Below are 19,218 nucleotides of genomic sequence, written 5' to 3'. Positions count from 1 at the left end.
TGATGGCAAAGCTGAATTTTCAGCAGGTATTACTCCAGTCTTCAGGCCACATGATCCTTCAGAAATCATTCTAATATATATGCTGTTTTGTTGCTTAAGAAACATTTCTTATTATTATCAATGTTAAAACCAGTTCAGCTGCTTAATAGTCTTGTGTAAACACTGATATTTTTCCAGATTATTTGATGAATAGAACATTCAAAAGAACAGCATTTATTTGAAATTGAAATCTTTTGAATCATATATTTTTCTGTCACTTTGAATCAATTTAGTGCATCCTTGCTGAATAAAAGTATTAATTTATTTTAAAAATTTAACTAAAAAATGTAAAAATTTAAACTTTTAGACATGTATTTTAAAACCATAATTTTATAACAGTTCTAAATAATTAAGTTGCAGTGGATTAATAACAATTGTTGAATAGCCCCACCCTCAATGTAATCTGATTGGTCCAAAATCCTTCTCCACTTAGCTGTATATTTAAAACCACGTGTTCTAATTGGTTATGATTATGTCATGTTATACAATGTGGATAGACTGTCACATTGTGCCTGGTTACGACAGGATGTAATACTATAGTTGACATTCATTATGTTTTTTTTAGAAAGCAACTTGCTAATGTAAATGATGTAAGAAACTGAACACATACACTTGTATGTAATAAACAAGCTAATAACTTTCCTTCTGAGCTGCAGTGAATTTTAAAAAGGTTAAATACAAATCCTTGGATTTAGGCAGCATTTGTTATATGCCAAATAACCATAAGCCGCGCAGCAATGATCACATACAACATGCTATGAAAAGCTATGAGTCATTGTCTTGAGGGTCACGCTACAGTACATCTCCCTACAGACCTCAAGTGACTGTGACAGATTAGAGTTTACGCTGGAGTTTTGTACCTGCTGAGAGAGAATGAGTGGGTCTGTTTTTAATGTATGTCTCATTCTGTTTTCCTGCAGGAAATAGAGTTGGGCTCTCGTACATGTTCTCTCTCGTTTGTGCGTGCACACACACACACACACACACACACACTCGCACATACCTGCAGTAATGTGGTTGCTGTTCTACTAGAGGACATGCATTTGAAGCTGAATAATATGTTTTGTGTATTTAATACCCCAGGTTTCTGTTCAATTTCATTGCATATGGAGGAATACAACATAATGCGCACATTTGCAAGAATGCTGTATCTTTTGTTTCGCACGGTTCTACTCCAGGGGTTTATTTGAAGAATAAATGTAGAACAGCTGTTCCCGAGTTTCTGTCTCCAGTAAAACTGTGCACCACTTATTACTACACTAAAGGATATTTAAAAAGCACACTTACATTTACAATACTAGATTTGCAGTTGCAGAAAGAAATATCAGCCCTTGCAAGACAGCAAACAAATCATGTTATTCAGTAGCTGTAGTTGAGCTATAGGTTTTAAACTTCTGCACAATTTAGTATGAGTAAAAAGATGCAAAAATGAAGCCCATCACAATTCAATATGCAAATATTACAATGTTGACATTGTTGTATTTAAATGCTGAATATTCTGTGAAGTCAGGGAGATTTTCAAACTTTAATCTTAAAGAGACAGTCCACCCAAAAATGGTAACCAATCTGTTTCGGGTTCACTTGACCTGTATTTCTTTGTCCATTCCATAGAAGTCAATGTGACCCAACACCATTTGGTTACCAACATTTTTTTAAATATCTTTTTTAATATCTTATTTTTATTATAAGATATGGAAGCTTGTTTCTGCCACAGGATAAAAATTGAAAAAAAAAAAAAAAACGGTAATTGTGATTTTTCTATCTCACAATTCTGACTTTTTTTCTTGAAATTCTGAGAACGCCAAGATATGTAGTCAGACTTGCAAGACAAAGTCAGAATTGTGATATATAAAGAGATGAGCAATTGTGAGATATAAGCGTGCAATTCTGAGAAGTTGCAATTGGAGGTAAAAATAAAAATTGTGAGATAAATGCTGCAATTACCTTTTTTATTTTTTATTCTGTGGCGGAAACAAAAAACTGAATTGCAAAATGTAAACTCAGAATTTAGAGAAAAAAGTCAGAACTGCAAGATGCAAACTCAGAATTTTGAGAAATAAACTCAGGATTTTATAGTTTTTAAAGTCAGAGTTTATATCTTACAATTCTGACTTTTTTCTCTGAAAAAATATTGCAATTACATTCATTCATACATACATTCAATCATTCATTTATTTATAGAACGACATGAGGAGAAGTAAATAATAACAGAGTTTTCATTTTTGTGTGGATTATCCCTTTAAATTATTTTAAAAGTAGACCAGATAGCCCACCTTAGGCTGAAATTACTTCATTATAAAAAATAACTCTGCACATTAAATAGCTTTAACGTAATAGCTCACCAAAAATGAAAATTCATCCACAACCATTCCAAACACTTAGAGGTTTACAGCAAACCTCTCATCAGAATATTTGAGGCCTGTCAATATAGTGCTGTAATAATTCTGGCGGCCTAAACATTACTCTGAAATGTGTAAATCTTTGAACTGTGGCATTTAGGTCTAAAATTATTTCATGCACATTTTATGAAAGGTTAGTGAAAACCACAGTGTGAATGTGAAGGGACTGAAATGATATGTGTGTGTGTGTGTGTGTGTGTGTGTGCGTTTTTGTGACAAAACGTCTTCGTGTGAACGTCTTCCTGTGTTCGTCTCCCTTGGTTCATGCAAATAAAGTCCTGTCAACATATTCTCCAGCGTCTCCTCGTCCCTCGTGTGTGTGCATCGTGACACACACATATATAATGTATAATATTTTATGTGTTGTCAAATACAAATATACGCCCAACCCCATACATGTACTGAAATGAAATCATCCAATTTATTTTAATGTACGTCTATTTCTGTACCAAGGAAAATTATTTTTTTTAAATAAATATTATTATTTTTTAAATAAATATGCACTGGTTTTTCTTCTATTTTTAAATAATTCATATAATAATTTCCTATTCTGAACAGATCATCTGTTTTTTCCTCTTTGGTTGCCCAAGTCAGCCAGCTCTGCCATCCTTCATAGATGCTGTGGCTCATATTTCATATAAAAAGAGCAGCAGTAGAGTCCTGCCAGCCAGCTGAACCTGTGACTTACAAGCCGCATCCGTCGTCACAGTTCACGAACACTGGCCTTGTCAAATGTGTTAGATGGACTTGTTTGTAATCGTAAATTAGAATATAAAACATACATACTCATAGAACATCCAGAGTCGTTTGCTGTGAGTAAGATGCGGCCAACTAAATGAACGTCCGATGCTAAATGAATCACAGGACTGTTTAACTGAGAGTGTTTTGACTGCGGAATCCTATCACGTCAAAATGAAAAATGGCCACCTGTGCCTTGACTTAGGAACGAAAACGTGTATCTTGCACATTTTACAAACATTTGCCTAGCTGTTTCCACAAATAGCTCTGCAGTTTGGTTTGACGTGAGGCGTCTCGGCAGGTGCATCTGGAGCAGGATGCATCAGCAGCGGGGGACGTTACTGCCGCATAAACACAGCTGTGATTGTGAGTGCAGAGCTTCAGCGTACAGGTACACTGCCTCTCCAACGACTGCTGACCAGTGAGTGCCTCAGACATGGGCGGCACCATGGTCAGTCCCTTATCATGCCATGATAACATCAGCAATTACACAACCAGAGTCAGCCGCTTCGCCTACTGCTTTCCTGGGACTTTAAAAGATACAGCTGGACGTTGATGAGAAGAACTGAGATATGAGAGGGCAAGCACACAAAGAGCAGTTGTCTACAGACACTGAGAAGATTATCCAACTTCTTGATAACCTTTTTTTAAACAATCACTTCCCTAAAAATATGGTTAACTCATTTTAGCAGTTCAGCAATTTAGTGTTTATACACAGAAACTGCATAAATGAGCTATTCGTCAGTGTCCCTTTCTGTTCCTCAGTGAGTTCCAGGCATTATAATGGATGAGTCTCTTTTAAGTCTTGCTGCGAGGTACGAATTAGTGAATAATAATAAATAGTCAGCCAGGGGGAGCTAAATTCATATTTATATTTATGAAGTCATTTTGGAGCCTGGACGGCGCAGGTAAGGACTCCTCACCCAAAGGCAGTCCAGAACATCACATATTATATGCCATACATATTATATGAATTCAGCAGTTTTAAAATCAGATATGCAAATATATATGATAAAAAGTATGGCTATCCTCAGATGAAAGATAAATAGTTACTCATAAAGTCGTTTTACTACATACATTTTAATGGCCTTACCTATGAAGGACCTGTTCCCTATAATGTAGTGGTCTGACATGTTCTTGCTATCGTATCTATTAATAATTATTATTAATTAATTTAATTTGAATTCATTGTAATTTTATTTAAAATTACTTTACATAAAAACACAAATCATTTTATTACTACTTTTATTATCAATTAATGATTAAAATTGACAGCAAATGCATTAATAACACCAGAAGTGGAATGCATGGAAAAATAAGTGTCAGTTTTGTCACAGTGTATATGCAAATCAATGATTTATACTGTATATGTGCCTACACGTATTAATAATAAATTTATTTAAATTAATTATGACTATTTAATATTACTTTGAATACATAAATAACATTTACTTTAGTTATTTATATTACTACTTTTATTATTAAATAATGATTAAAACTTACAGTAAATGTATAAATGACACATTGGCTAACACATGAGATGAGAAGCACTGCCCTATTGTACTCTTTTGAAAGATATCTGAGTTACTGTCAAGGGCTCTCTAGTCTTTGCCTCTCATGACTCAGGGCCACCTTGAAGTTTCATTTCTTCAGAGCTGACAGAGCAGCTGTCCTAGCCCTCTATACAAGTCTCCAGAGCTTAATGATATCAAAAGAGCAGACCCTGTCAGAAAATGGGTAGGTAATCTTCCACTTTCTAAATGAAAGGTAGCGAGACTTCATTTCATGAACGTCTATCCTCCTTCCAGACTAGCTAACCGGAGGGAGGAAGAGCTTATGTTAATAGCCATGTAGAGAAACCGAAATGAGAGAAAGCAAACCAAGGCAGTTAAGCTTGTTACATTTCCCAAAATAATTAAACAGGCCTTTGATAAAAATAAATCCTCCTCGAAATGAACACGGTGGCCTAATGTTTCGATTTTTTTGCAACTGTAATTCCCAATAAATTAACGGGGTCAGTAAAATTCAGAAAACATTCAAAAGCAGAGGTAGATATTAGCCCATCTTTTTCTCTGCTGGAAATGGCACTTTGAAACCAAACCATATAAATGAATTTCCCAGTAGAAGCTTTAAATGAGAAAACATGGGTTTATAAAATAAAAGTATAAAAAATGGTGCATTCTACAGCGAGCTAGCATAACGTTGAGTAGAAACAGTAACAGGGTTCTTCAATCTTTTATTAACATTTTATTAAAACTAACAGATTTCAGCTTTTTTGTTTTTGTTATATGAAAATCACATTTAAAGTGACTTGAGTATTTTTTTTTATATTATTATTATTATGCAAAATAAAATAAATATTATTTAATGTTGTGTATTTAGGATTCATAAGATACTAGCTATGAAATTAGCATTTGCAAGACTCTGTCATTTTATTCCAAAAATGTTTCCAATGTCACTTCCATCAAAAAATGTTATTAACACATTTCAGATAATTATAATGTGATGTATATGTACACTATCATTAATAAGTTTAGGGTCAGTATTTTTTTTTTTATCAAATAAATTGATCAAAAGTGACATTGAAGACATTTATGATGACATCTCAATTACGAATGAAGACCTCGATTTCAAATAAATTTATTTTGAACTTTCTATTTTTCAAAGAAATGTTACTTGAGCCCAAAATCTGCATACTGAATGATTTCTGAAGGAGCACGTGACACTGAAGACTGGAATAATGATGCTAAAAATGCAGCTTTGCTGTCACAGGAATACAGTATATGACATTTTAAAATATATTACAATTGAAAACAGTAATTTTAAATTATATTAATGTCTTATAATAATATATAATAACAATATTTTACTATATTACTGTTTTTACTATATTTTTTACAAATCAGTGCAGTCTTACAGCATGAGACTTCTTTCAAAAACAATAAAATAATCTTAATGACCCCCAACTTTTGAATGGTTCTGTACATGCACTGTTGGACATTGTTAGTGGGGAAAAAAAAAAGTGTAAAAAGTGTGCTTGGAGTTTAACTTGGCTAAAAGTCTACAGGGCCAAAAGTGTTACCCAAGAACAGAACATACCTGCTTCCTCATGACGTCAGTGGCCTGCATGATGCATCGTGGGGGCAAGCCGTGATTGCGGGCCAGAAGAATGGCCTGTTCCAGCGTGACAGTCAGAGTACAACTGCAAGACAAACAATAAAGTACAGGTCAGCATTTAACACCATACACTCCACATTATAATGTACAATCATAACTGTTTATCAAATATTATAAAGTATTCAGATGCTGATTGCAGCAATAGCAAAAATGAGGGGGGTAATTACACTCAATTTCCACTATCATTTTCCATGTTTTAATTTAATTAATTATGATGAGATTTTTTAAATTAATAATTTAATTTAAAAAAAAAACAGAGAAGCTAAATAAATACAACTAAATTCTGATTAGAGCATGGAGGACAGATTTTGGCTCTATTAGGAAAGCCGAAGCATTTAACAAGCTTGTGCGGCCCGGGCTGATGTCTCATAAGTCTGTGCCAAAGCCTGGATAACAGGAAGACCTGTCAGATGTGCTGTCATTCCAGCGAGATGAAGCATGACATGCACTTTCATTCTCTGACAACATGTGTATGCCACTCACATCCCATTAACATTTGAACAGACAGTCAAAGGGCAGCGTGGCCAAACAGGTGTGAGAGTCACAAACTCCACTACATCCAAAGCGAACAGTCCCAAGAGACCAATAAACATCCCCCAAGATGAACTATAAGCATGTAGTCTCTAAAAGACTGTGACCACTAGAAATGAGTGGGAAAGGAGCCAATCAGGGTAAGATAAAACAGATAATTCCAATCAAAAGGCCAATATATATTTATGAGCTACTACTAGACATGCTGATGCACAGAGTCTGGGTCAATAAGACAAAATTACACCCCTTTCCATAACCATCTGACGCACAAAACTAGAAAGCACCTTCTCAACCTAATAAGCTGTAATCTGAAAGGAATACTTTTTTTTTTTTAATCACACTGGGGGAAAAAGGGGGGAAAAGCTTTTCTTGCTTAACATGACTCCAAAACTAAATTAAATGAAGATAAGCATGAATTGAATGTAGTTTCGTGATACATGCCATAATATAAAACATGAAACATTTACAAACCACTCACAATAAACATATGCTGTCACTAGATGAAAATGCCAGTTGATTAACGGTACCGGATTAGTTTCATACATTAACTTTCATAGTCTTAAAATATAAAATATAAATAACAAAATATAACAAAATATAAAATATAAAACACTGAAAATACTAAAACTGAACCCAGCACATTAAATAGAAATAAAAACTAAAATTAAAATAATAATAATAATAATAAAATAAAAATAGAAAAGAATAAAAATCATTCAAACTACAACAACCATGTTTAGTAGCAAGTTAACTAGTTTAGTTTAACGCATCAACATTGGTAGTGCTAAAATGCTAAAGTTGTAATGAAACTAAAAAACAAAACAAAACTGAAATGGATAAAAAATAAAGACAAACTAACAAACGCTGAAAATACTAAAACTAAATTACTATAATTCAAAACTATCATAACCCTGTTTAGTCACAAGTTATCTTAATACCCATGTGCAAAACTAAATGTTTATTTCATTTAGCTTAACACATTAACTTTGGCAATGCTAAAATACTAAAATTAATAATGAAACTAAAACTGAAATAAAAAATGTAATAAACTGACCCAAAATAGAAAACACTAAATAACATAGAACTGATTTTTTTTTCTTTATATTCTTTTGAACTGTCTTTTAGACTGGAGAGAAATGTTTGAGTTCTGAAAGTTAGTGTGTTTTCATAGTGCACTGAACTAATTTATTTACAAAGATTATGAAAAATCTGATTTCCATTTCCCAAAAGATAGGCCAAAAGAGCTTTATGAGGTACCACTAGACAAAGTCAATGAGCAGTGTCTGGGTCAATAAGACCTAATCCAAATGACAAACATAAAAGATGACTTATTTAGAGAGATACCAAACTGATTTTAGATTACCAAGAACATGAACGAAGATCTGATAAACAACGAAGCAATCATGAAAAAATCAATATCTGACACTGCTAATGTTTTTATACCTGTGGGGAGACTGTTTAAAACTGGTGAGCTGTAACACAGAATCCGTCAGAAAGATATTTGGTTATTTAATAGCTTGTCCACTGTCAAACTGTCTATATCCACGATGCATCAGCTTGACATTTCCATCTCATTTTTGGTGATATATATGTGTTCACAGGCAGAGGTGTCAGATGTGTTATATGGCTCTCATCTGTGAATTCAATCATTCAGTTCTTCTGAAGTGAGAAAAGCACTGACCTTTGGCTCAAGAAAAAGGCTTTTTCTTACTTGATCTCATATGCAGATATTCAAGAGTCTAGCTATGATACTAGAATATATGAAACTTACCAGGGGATGGATTTGTTTTCTGTTTTGTCTTTATAAAAAACGCATCAGGATTCTTTGCCTGTTTCCCTCTTTGATTGTTTGCCCTTAATTGGCAACAAATGGGTTTCTTTCTGGCAAACTGCTGACTATGTCAAAACTAACCTGACGCTTAGGTGTATTTTACCCTCAATTGCATTTCATAGATCGATCCTCTTGATTTATAATAGAGAAACAAAAACATGATACAAAGATTTCAGAGTCACCAGTGTTCCTCACATCAGCCACTGATATCGCACATTCACTGTCATTTTAAACCTCAAGGACATGTCATGCCGCAGCAAAGAGAGGTGAATCTTGTTAAAGTGTGGGCTTGATTTATGTGTTTCCCTTACTCTGATAGACAGACACATATTGAGCGTCAAGGGCACTGTGTGACCTCTTTACGATAACAAACTACACCTCGAAATTGATCCTTAGTGTTTTACGGCTGATTGAGCTGTCCCTTCTCTTCTCGGCTGTAGCATTCCTACTGTTCCTTAATTGCTAAAATAAAGTGAATGCTTGAAAGTAAGTGTAAAGGGCCTTATACTCTCATGTCATACGCCACTTTGACCTCCACATGACTTGCAGTGAAGAAAGCACCACGGAAGAACAATTTTATGAGCTTATAGGGTTGGTAGCAGGAAAGTGGAAAGAGTTTATGGTAAAACTAGTAAAAGCAAACGTGTGTCATTTTAGTATTATTTATATACTAAACTCAGCCAAAAAAAAAAGTTATACTATTTATTAATTATTTTGATTTAGCTTTTATTCTTATATTTTAGCTTTAATTTTACTTTTAGTTTTAGTCATTTTTGTGCTTGTCTTTTTTGTTTTGTTTTATAAATATTTTAATAATACTTTAATTTATTTTTATTTTGGTTTACTTTTATTTTTATTTATTCAGTTTTAGACATTTTAATACTTCAGCTTGTACTTATTTCAGATAGTTGCCAAGGCAGTTTTTTTTGTATCTAATATTTATATTTTATATTATTTCAGCTTTATTATTTTATTATTATTATTATTATTATTATTATTATTTAATTAAACTAATTATGTTCAAAATATTTTATATATATTATAATTCTTTGATCAAGCCCATGGAAGGCTCAAGATTCAATGGGCAAAAAAAGAAAAGAAAAAAGAAATTCCACGACCAGGCAGTTTTTTTTCTCTCTCTCTCTTGTAATTGTTTGCATTTTATACCCTTTTTGTAGAACACAGTTTTTGTTTTTGAGTAACAAATGTGCTCTTAGCTAATATTTTTTATATATATATATTGAGGAATGTTGGGCTCAAAACAACACTGGACCCCACTGATTTTCACTGTATGGACAAAAAAAAAAAACACTTTTCCAAAATAGTGTCTTATAAAAATAATGACACAATTTACATATTTTTGGTGAATGAATCCTTACATTTTCCAATACATCAGTACAAGTCTTTTAAAGTGAGACACAATTACGGGGAAGATCAGAAATGCTGTGCCATCACAGCAAAGGTGGGAGCCACAGCAGGAGCCACACACTGCGATGTGATATCAGCCATAGCGAATCAAAGCTGGCTCAATACTGAGCCAGCTGGCCTGAGGCAATACCTGTGTGACGGCATTTATAGCCTCTTTATAAAATAAGTGTTCTGAACTCTTCTGCTGACGTACAAAATGTGTCTGGTATTCTTAAGGGAGGACTGCTATACGCTACACATTAAGCAACCTACAACCAGCAGATGTGAATGTTTGATTTACACACTTACTGTAAATGTGACTCTGGGAATGGACAGATGGACTAGATAGACTACACATGGGAGAGAAAGTAGATACTGGTCCTAATAGATCTATATAATGAAAGATTAAATATCCCAAGTTGGGGATGAAGCTATTTGAGAACGTTTATGGAGCTCTGTAGACACCCATGAATGTTTCATTAAACTATTTATGCTCCAAGAGCAGGACAGATGGTTGAAGTACACTAAAAAAGAATGTTACTGAATTTAACTATTACATATATACTGTGTATGTATGTATGTATATATATATATATTTTTTTTACTATGAGGTCCACTTATGAGGTTAGTTCATAATGCAGTTTTTCAAGCCTTTTGGGTTTACAGTTGGGTTCAATAAAGTTTGCAGAGCTTCATCCCTAAAAAGTCAAAGCCTGCATTACAGTGCTACAGTTCCACAACATAATTTGTGCTGAAATGTGCTTCACAAACTGTTAAAATTTAACTAAAATGATTGTGAACCTTATTAAAAATAACTTCAGCTTCTCTTTCCTAACACTTTGAAAGGATATGCAGTGCTACACACAGCCAGAAACAGCACAAAGTTTGGGGGACTTTCACACATTTTACTTTTATAGTTAATAGTATCTATCCTATTTAGTTTATATCACCGCATTGCCATATTTCTGAACAATGCTGATGTCACTGACATATGAATACATTATGTCTGACACCAAAAAGCTAAGGAAGTTCAGGAAATATGTTGTTCTGAAAGTCACAGTGTTTTCATTTTGCACTGAACTCATTTACAGTACTTCAAAGCATTACATGCCCACTTTAAACTGTGTTCTTACTCTCCCACTTTGGGGGGAACCAGTAAATTTAGAACAACTTTATATTGAAATCGGACCTCTGCAACACCTTTGTGAAAGAAATTTAGCCATAAAATAGACATCAGCTCTCACTTAACTTTAGCCGCATTTGGCAGGTGAGTACTTTAAAGCAAAGCTTGTGCCTCTCTGCAACTATTACATTTTATTAAAAGTAGAAATAGGCACATTTTGTTTGTTGATTGAGGCTGTTTGGCAGACAAAAGGATATATAAATAGGAGCACATTATGAAACACTGATGCTCTGCATATCATGCATACTGGGTGTTTTATTATGTTGATAATTCACCCAAAAATGAAAAGGAGTATGAGTTTCTTTCTTCTGCTGAACACAAAGGAAGATATTTTGAAGAATGTGAGTAACCAAAATGTTGATGATCCCCACTGACTTCCACAGTATTTTTTCCATACTATGAAAGTCAATGGGGTCCATCAACTTTTTGGTTATACCCATATTCTTCAAAATATCTTCTTTTATGCTCAACAGAAGAAACTCATACAGGTTTGGAACAACTTGAGGGGGGAGTAATTCATGACAATTTTCATTTTTGGGTGAACTATCACTTTATGCCAGGTTAACCACATCTGAAATTCTACTCTATGGAATTAATTATTCAACTCTCATATACATCTTATAAGCAGTACAACACATTTCCTGCCTAAACCTATTTAACGCAACTTCAATTTAGCTATACTATTGAGAAAAATGGGCTTGAAACAAACTATAAATATGAAAAAATGCTCCAAACCATGTTTTACCCAGAATTATCTGGAATTGTCTGTTGGTTATGAGCAAAAGCAGGTTAAATAAAGAGAGAATTTGTTTGATGAAGGCATGTTTAGAGGGGTAAACACGACTGAATTCACTGTAACCATGGCAGGTCTGAGCACCTGCGGCTTCACAAAAGCTGAGATGTGGCCTGTAATTGCCCTGGCGTACAAATGTGAGTTAGTCACACCCAAACCAACACACACAATGCTGCGAACATTTTATGCTGCTTTTATCCAATACACTGCAGTAAAGTGCCATTCAAAGAACAGCATGCATGTGCGTCTGTTGCCATGTGTAAGGCCTTGAAATTGAGATTGAAATACCATTTCAGCAACATACAGTGCCAATAAAAAGTCAACACCCTCTTGCTCTTTTTCACATCCTGAGAATTAGTATTCATGCCAAAACAACAACACATAAACAATTTACAAATTAAATGACAAATAAAAGCTAATTTCTCTGAAGAAAAAAAAGCCATGATTTGGCATTTTTTTATGCAGTTGCTTAGGGATTCTGCTTCTGTTAAGTAGTTGTTAGCAAATTGGCTCACCCTCTCTAGGAACACCCGTTTGGTCAAATGAAGGTGAACAATCTTTCCAAGCAGATTTGTGACAAAGGTCTTGAAAATTCCCAGTTAGGGCAAGGATTAAAAAAATGATGCCAATGAATATATCTCAACACACTGTAAAGCTTCCTATTTACAAACGTGACTGAATGTAAATCTTCTCAGAACAGGCTGTCCTCCAAAGCTCAGTATCCAGGCAAAGAGAGCTGGAGTAAGTGACGCCACCAAGAGGCCTATACAAATTTTAAATCAAATCTAAAAGAGTCGCAGCCCTCCAGACAGTGATGTAAGAAACAACAGGAAAATCTCATAAGATGAGAAAAATAGAAAGCAGAAAGACTGCAGCAAGAAATGTAAATCCTTCAAAAGAACAATATCCCGAAGCATACAAGAAACCCCACACTGAATCAACTAGGGTGATTTCCTTTAGTGGCCCAGTCAAAACTAGATTTAAAATCCAACTGGGCATCTTTAGAACTGACCTTGCACTTCAAAAACAGTTCCAATCAACTTTGCAATTTTGCTAAGAAAAGTGGGCACAAATTTCAGTGCCCAAGAAACTCTGCTGTCCAGGGAGATTGTGCATTAATAATGGGGCAAATGCCATGGTTGTGTGCCATTCAGAATTCTATTCAGAATGTTTTTTCTGAATTTCAATTGTGCTTGAACTGATGTAGTAAACAGAAATTAGAATCGTAATTAAAATGTGAATTTAAGAAAGTAGAATTCCAAAGAAATTCATATTTCCATAAGTGTAATTTTAAACTAACTAATTAACTAAATAATGCTGGACAAAGATCAAAAACGCTTTACAGGCCTGGACTGCACTCTTAAAAATAAAGGTGCTTCACGATGCCATAGAAGAACCTTTTTGTCTAAATGGTTCTATAAGGAACCTTTAACATCTGAAGAACCTTTCTATTTCATAAAAGGTTCTTTGTGGCGAAATAAGGTTCTTCAGATTATAAAAAGGTAAGAAAGAGATGGTTCTTTAAAGAACCTTTGACTGAATGGTTCTTTGTGGAACCAAAAATGGTTCTTCTATGGCATCGCTTGAAGAACCTTTTAAGCACCTTTATTTTTAAGAGTGTGGGGTGGAAGAAAACTTCACTTCCATGAATGCCATTACCTGTTGTGCTTCAGGAAATTCCACTTTCTGTTATTCCAATTCAAATTCCAGTTCAACTTCCTGTGTAGTGTGGCCAATTCAATTCAGATTCAACCAATGGATTGAAAGAAAACCTACCAAACTTCAGCAAGCAACTATTTTGATAATGTCATCATTGGTGGTTACATTTTGAATGCTGAATATTCAATCAGTGTAATATATACCACTGTTCAAAAGTTTGGGGTCAGTGAGATTTTTGTTTTTAAAATTATTTAAGTGCATTAAATTGATCAAAACTTAAAAAGTTAAATTGACTTTTACACATTTCAAATAAATGCTATTTTTTTTTTACTTTGTATTAATCAAAGAATCCTGAAAAAAGGTATACAGTAGTCAACATTTGAAGTGGATCAAAAAAAGTTAATCAAAGTTGTCGTAAGACAAGAACGCATTTTGGTTTTGGGTTTTAGGACAACTTTGATGAAAGGTTTTGATCCACTTCAAATGTTGACTACTGTATATCACAGTCACCACAAAAATATCAAGCAGAACAACTATTCAGTATTGATGAAGAAGTGTTTCTTGGCCAGCAAATCAGCATATTAGAATGATTTCTGAAGGGTCATGTGACACTGAAGACTGGAGTAATGGATTGAAAATTCAGCTTTGCCATCACAGGAATAAATTCAATTTTAAAATATATTAAAATAGAAAAATATTTTAAATTGTAATAATATTAATTGTAATATGTATTTTGATCAAATTAATGCAGCCTAGGCCCGAATAAGAGAATTAAAATGAAAGAAACGTTAGAAAAAATCATACCACAACCAGACTTTTGAATGATAGTGACATTTTTCCAACAAAACCTGAATATTTACAGAATAACAATATAGTGCTGCCTTTCAAACACTTTAATAATAAGGCCTATGAGAGGCACTGCAAGGATACACAGAGACACTTGAAACTGAAAATGAATAACAAAAGAACTGTTGAACTATTGGCTTCATGAAGTAAGTACATCAGCTCTTGGTGATACTAAAAGTGGCCTTGAATTTAATAAAATATGTCCCTTCATTTGAGATTCACAAATCAGCCCAGAGAAATAGAGCTGTCTGGACCATCTCTGAAAAGATTAAGCGAGACCTTCTAAATGTAGAACTGAGACGCTGAATATTCATAATTGCTTTTGATGAATGATTAGTGCAGAGAAAGGTGTATTTATGGAATGATACATGAGCATGTAATGAGGATTATTACATATTCATACAAAAGAGGAAATTGAATATTAGATGGTACGAGGAGGAGAGACTGAAAAGAGAAAGACTGCAGCAGAACCATCGAGATAAACCCAAAAAACCCAGCCAAAACTGAAGAAGGATTGAGGCTGCAGAGAAGAAAACAGGATAAAAGACATAAGTGACAGGAAGTAAATTGCTCCGAGCTACAGACAGAAAGGAAAAAAGAGAGGGGAGGGAAAAAACAGAAGTGTTCCACTTAGACAGCGTCCCTGGCGAATGCCTGATGCCTGTCGGACAGAAGGGAAAGGAGGAGTGTGAGTGTATGTGTGTGTAACCCAGGCTGACCGGTGTACTCCGCTGTTACACATGACGATGTGACAAGCTCCCAGGCGGCTGCACAGCTCCGAGGCCACGGTGAGCAGCCCGACTCCAGACGCTCCACAGGCTGTGAACTGGCACGCAGCCGTCCGCCGACACGAGATAAAACTTTCCATCAGTCTGTACAACTCATCCAGGGCATTCAGAGGACGCATCAGCTACAAAAGAAAAAGAATAACATTACATGTTAAAGGAATAGTTCAACCAAAAATGATAACGCACACTCACACTCTGATGTTCCAAACCCACGGTCTGAAAAATAAAAGTTCCAGTAGAAGACTTTCACAGCGATAGCATAGAAGAACCTATTTTTTCTTAGTATAAGGCACATTTAATAATCCAAAGACCCTTTTTTCACTCTAAAGTACCTTTTGTGCAATGCAAAGATTCCATGGATGTTCAAGTTTCTTCATAAAACCATCAATGCCAATAAAGAGCTTTTTTTTTAAGAGTACATATAATTTGCCTTCATCCGTGAAACATGAAAGGAAACATTCTAACATCTAAAATCAGCTAGAATGCTTTTCCAAACAATGACAGTTCATAGTGACCAAGCAAAAATGAATGAATGAATGAACAAATTAATAAAAAACTAAAAACAAATAAACCAATAAATAAATAAGAGAGGTTCAGCTGATTTGTATTCTATAATTCAAGTTATCTAAAGTACTATGATGGCTTAGTGTGAAATCTTTTTAAGTGAGCTGTTGACTTGTGAACTGCTGTGACTGGATCATTTAATCAGTGAGTTGAACTCGAGGACTGAATGAGTCCGATTCTTGAATGAATCATTCAGCCTAGTTTGTGAACTGGATCAACTGGTTTATTTAAAAGAATTGACTCAAAAGAACAAAGAATTTGCCAACTGGACTGATTTGTTTCTTGAATTCAACTCACTGACTCACAAGTCATTCTTGATTGAACTGTTGAGTGGCTGTGTGAAGATTTTTGAAAATTCCCCTTTTGTGTTTCACTGAAACAATAAGAACATATGGGTTTGGAATGACATGAAGGTGAGCAATTAATGACAGAAATGTCATTAACTCAGCAGGTTCCTTTTTTCATTATTGAGAATCAATAAATGCATTCAATAAATAACTAGCTTCACTGTACTGCCATAAACACAGACTTCTCACAAGTCCCTGCAGATTCTATAGTAAGTGATAGCACATACCTTGTCTATGAAGGCTGCTTTGGGAGCTGAGCTGGGGGGAAGGTTCGATTTATCCAGATAAAAGGCCCTATGGATGATTAATACAGACATATTAGTGTAAGCAGTGAACATGCAAAGACAAATGATTGCATATACAAGCAACACAGGATGTGTCATAAAAAATAATTTTGGATTTGATTTACATAAAAAAAGCTGGTTGTAAGAATTCTTGAGTCTACAAACAAAGCAACTGGGAACTCTATTTTGAAACAACACATATCAACAATGCTCTGGGATTCATTCCAGATGTCAATTACTGCCTGCAGTAACCATAACGGACATAGGTGGCAGTAAAGTAGTTGAAAGAGAATGAATGTGATGGTATGCTGGTCAATACAACAATTATGTAAAAAAAATAAATAAATACTATTTTTATATAAACATTTTATTCTGGGCAAAATAACATCATTTTAAATCAATTTATCACCCTTTTATTGTAAACCCCTATAAATAGGCAAAACCTGCCTGTTTTGTGGTTCTGGTTCTCTGGCATATTGCAGCACATGTCTATTGTCAGGTAAATTAATCTACCATCTGCACCCAGCCAGGGAGAGATTTATCACGATAATATTCTCATTTGACGCAGCATTAATATTATTGTTAATTAGTCAACGATATTAATCCTTGACTGATTGGAGCAGATGATATGGAAATGTGAAACTAGAAGTGTGGCATTATTAGAGACTATTAATAATGCCAAATGATGTTTACAAACGCAGACTCAGGTATTCTCTCTCTCTCAAAGAAATAAACGCATCATAAGCTGCCGTCATAAGATCCTACTCACTCTGCATACTAAATTAGGCAGCTCACGTTAGTGTAATGGAAAGCATTATGCAAAGTTCTTTAGAAACATCCTGAGGCCATCAGCTTAAAGCACTAAGAGCTTTAAACACTAATTCCACTGATTTACAAAAGGATTTTCATCTTCATTTCATTAAGCAGCACCCAACATATGTTGCAAAGCGCAAACAAACACTATTGGAGATTAATTGCCTTAGAAACATCCATCAAGGCCTCTAAGCTCTGATTCAGCTGCTGCTGGACTTCAATAGCCATTGTAGCCCTTTCAATGCTGTGTAATACAAAGGGATGTATGTGATCATGGTATACTATAGTTTCATCACCAAACTTTTGAATGGCTCTGTACATATTAGTATTACATTAATAATAATAATAATAATAATTAACCGATGAGCTTTGTAAAAATAGACACGTTTCAGAAAGGCGAGGCATATAGTAGAAACAATAATGTACAGTATGTGGAAAATAATGTGTTTTTTGAACCTTAAACCGCATAAACACATTTCATTACATCAAATACACAAAATAATGTTATTTTTAGCAACATCATATGACCCCTTTAATAATGGATTTGTTTCTTACAAACATGCAGCTTTTCACTTCACAATCTGTTAATTGATGGACTGGAGTGGTGTGGATTACTTGTGGATTATTGTGATGTTTTTATCAGTTGTTTGGACTCTTATTCTGACGGCACCCATTCACTGCAGAGGATCCACTGGTGAGCAAGTATGTAATGCTAAATTCCTCCAAATCTGTTTCAATCAAGAAACAAACTCATCTACTTCTTGGATGGCTTTAGTGTGAGTAAATTTTCAGCAAATTTTCATTTTTGTGTGAACTGTTCCTTTAAGTCGCTGTAAATCACGGCCTGTTTTTTTCGACACATGCAGTTTGACGTAGTGTGCCTCTCACTTCAGATTGTGACTAAAGAGTCCACTGATTTAAAACAATAGCCTGCTGTGCTACTCAAAGTACCACACACCAGACGGGCAGACCAGGTCTTCACGCATCACAAAACCAAACATCCAAGTCTGGCGGGCTCAAGCAGCACCAGATGGAGCTGACGATTTATGTTATTAGATCAATCGCCCATCCGCTTCTCAGTTTCACGGCAGAGACAACAACTCATGCCAACACTTCGCTACTGAGAACACTGCACTGACAGGGGGTGTGTATGAAGGTACATGTAGGGGTGAGAGATGTTCCCACATAATCCCATAGTTTTATATGTTACTTCAATATACTAAAATGAATACAATTGTACTGTACATGCCTAAAAAATAATATGGTACTTAAATTTTGTTTTGTTTTTTATTATCATTGTTATTGTTGTCTATCAGATGCTAAACCCACGGTATTTTGAAATATAACCTAATTCTTCTACAATCACATTTATATGTAGACTATCTTTCAAAAGTCTGGGGTCAGTAAGTTTTTTTTTTTTTTTATTAATATTTTCATTTAACAATGACACATTAAATTTATCAAAAGTGACACTGAAATACATTTATTATGTTCCATCATAAATAAATGATATTCTATTGAATATTCTATTTATCAAACAATGCTGAAAACAATGTATCATGATTATCAGGACATCATGATGTATGTAAATTACATTTAAACCACATGAATATTGAAAACAGTTATTTATAATTGTATTAATATTTCACAAAATTACTGTTTACTATTTTACTGTTTTATTATATAAATGCAGCTTTGAAATAGATAGCTAGACAGACAGAGAGACAGAGACAGATAGATAGATAGATAGACAGGCAGACAGACAGACAGGCAGACAGACAGACAGACAGACAGACAGACAGACAGACAGACAGACAGA

General features: G+C 34.4%; 1 protein-coding gene across 1 annotated transcript in view; it reads right to left on the bottom strand.

Annotated features, from left to right (window-relative positions):
* LOC107695383 (phosphatidylinositol 3,4,5-trisphosphate-dependent Rac exchanger 2 protein-like) overlaps positions 1 to 19,218 on the bottom strand; it is a 123,841-nt gene that overhangs the window by 419 nt on the left and 104,204 nt on the right. Inside the window, exons 36-38 of the mRNA XM_016495267.1 lie at positions 16,530 to 16,596; positions 15,323 to 15,513; positions 6,276 to 6,378 (exon numbers count right to left, since the gene is read on the bottom strand). Coding sequence (XP_016350753.1) covers positions 6,276 to 6,378; positions 15,323 to 15,513; positions 16,530 to 16,596 — 361 coding nt within the window. The remainder of the gene's footprint in view (positions 1 to 6,275; positions 6,379 to 15,322; positions 15,514 to 16,529; positions 16,597 to 19,218) is intronic.

The sequence above is a fragment of the Sinocyclocheilus anshuiensis genome, unplaced genomic scaffold (assembly GCF_001515605.1).
Source record: "Sinocyclocheilus anshuiensis isolate Anshui unplaced genomic scaffold, SAMN03320099.WGS_v1.1 scaffold110, whole genome shotgun sequence".
Classification (NCBI taxonomy): Eukaryota; Metazoa; Chordata; class Actinopteri; order Cypriniformes; family Cyprinidae; genus Sinocyclocheilus; species Sinocyclocheilus anshuiensis.
The sequence above is the reverse complement of the archived record's forward strand: the minus strand, read 5'-3'. Positions and strand labels throughout refer to the sequence as shown.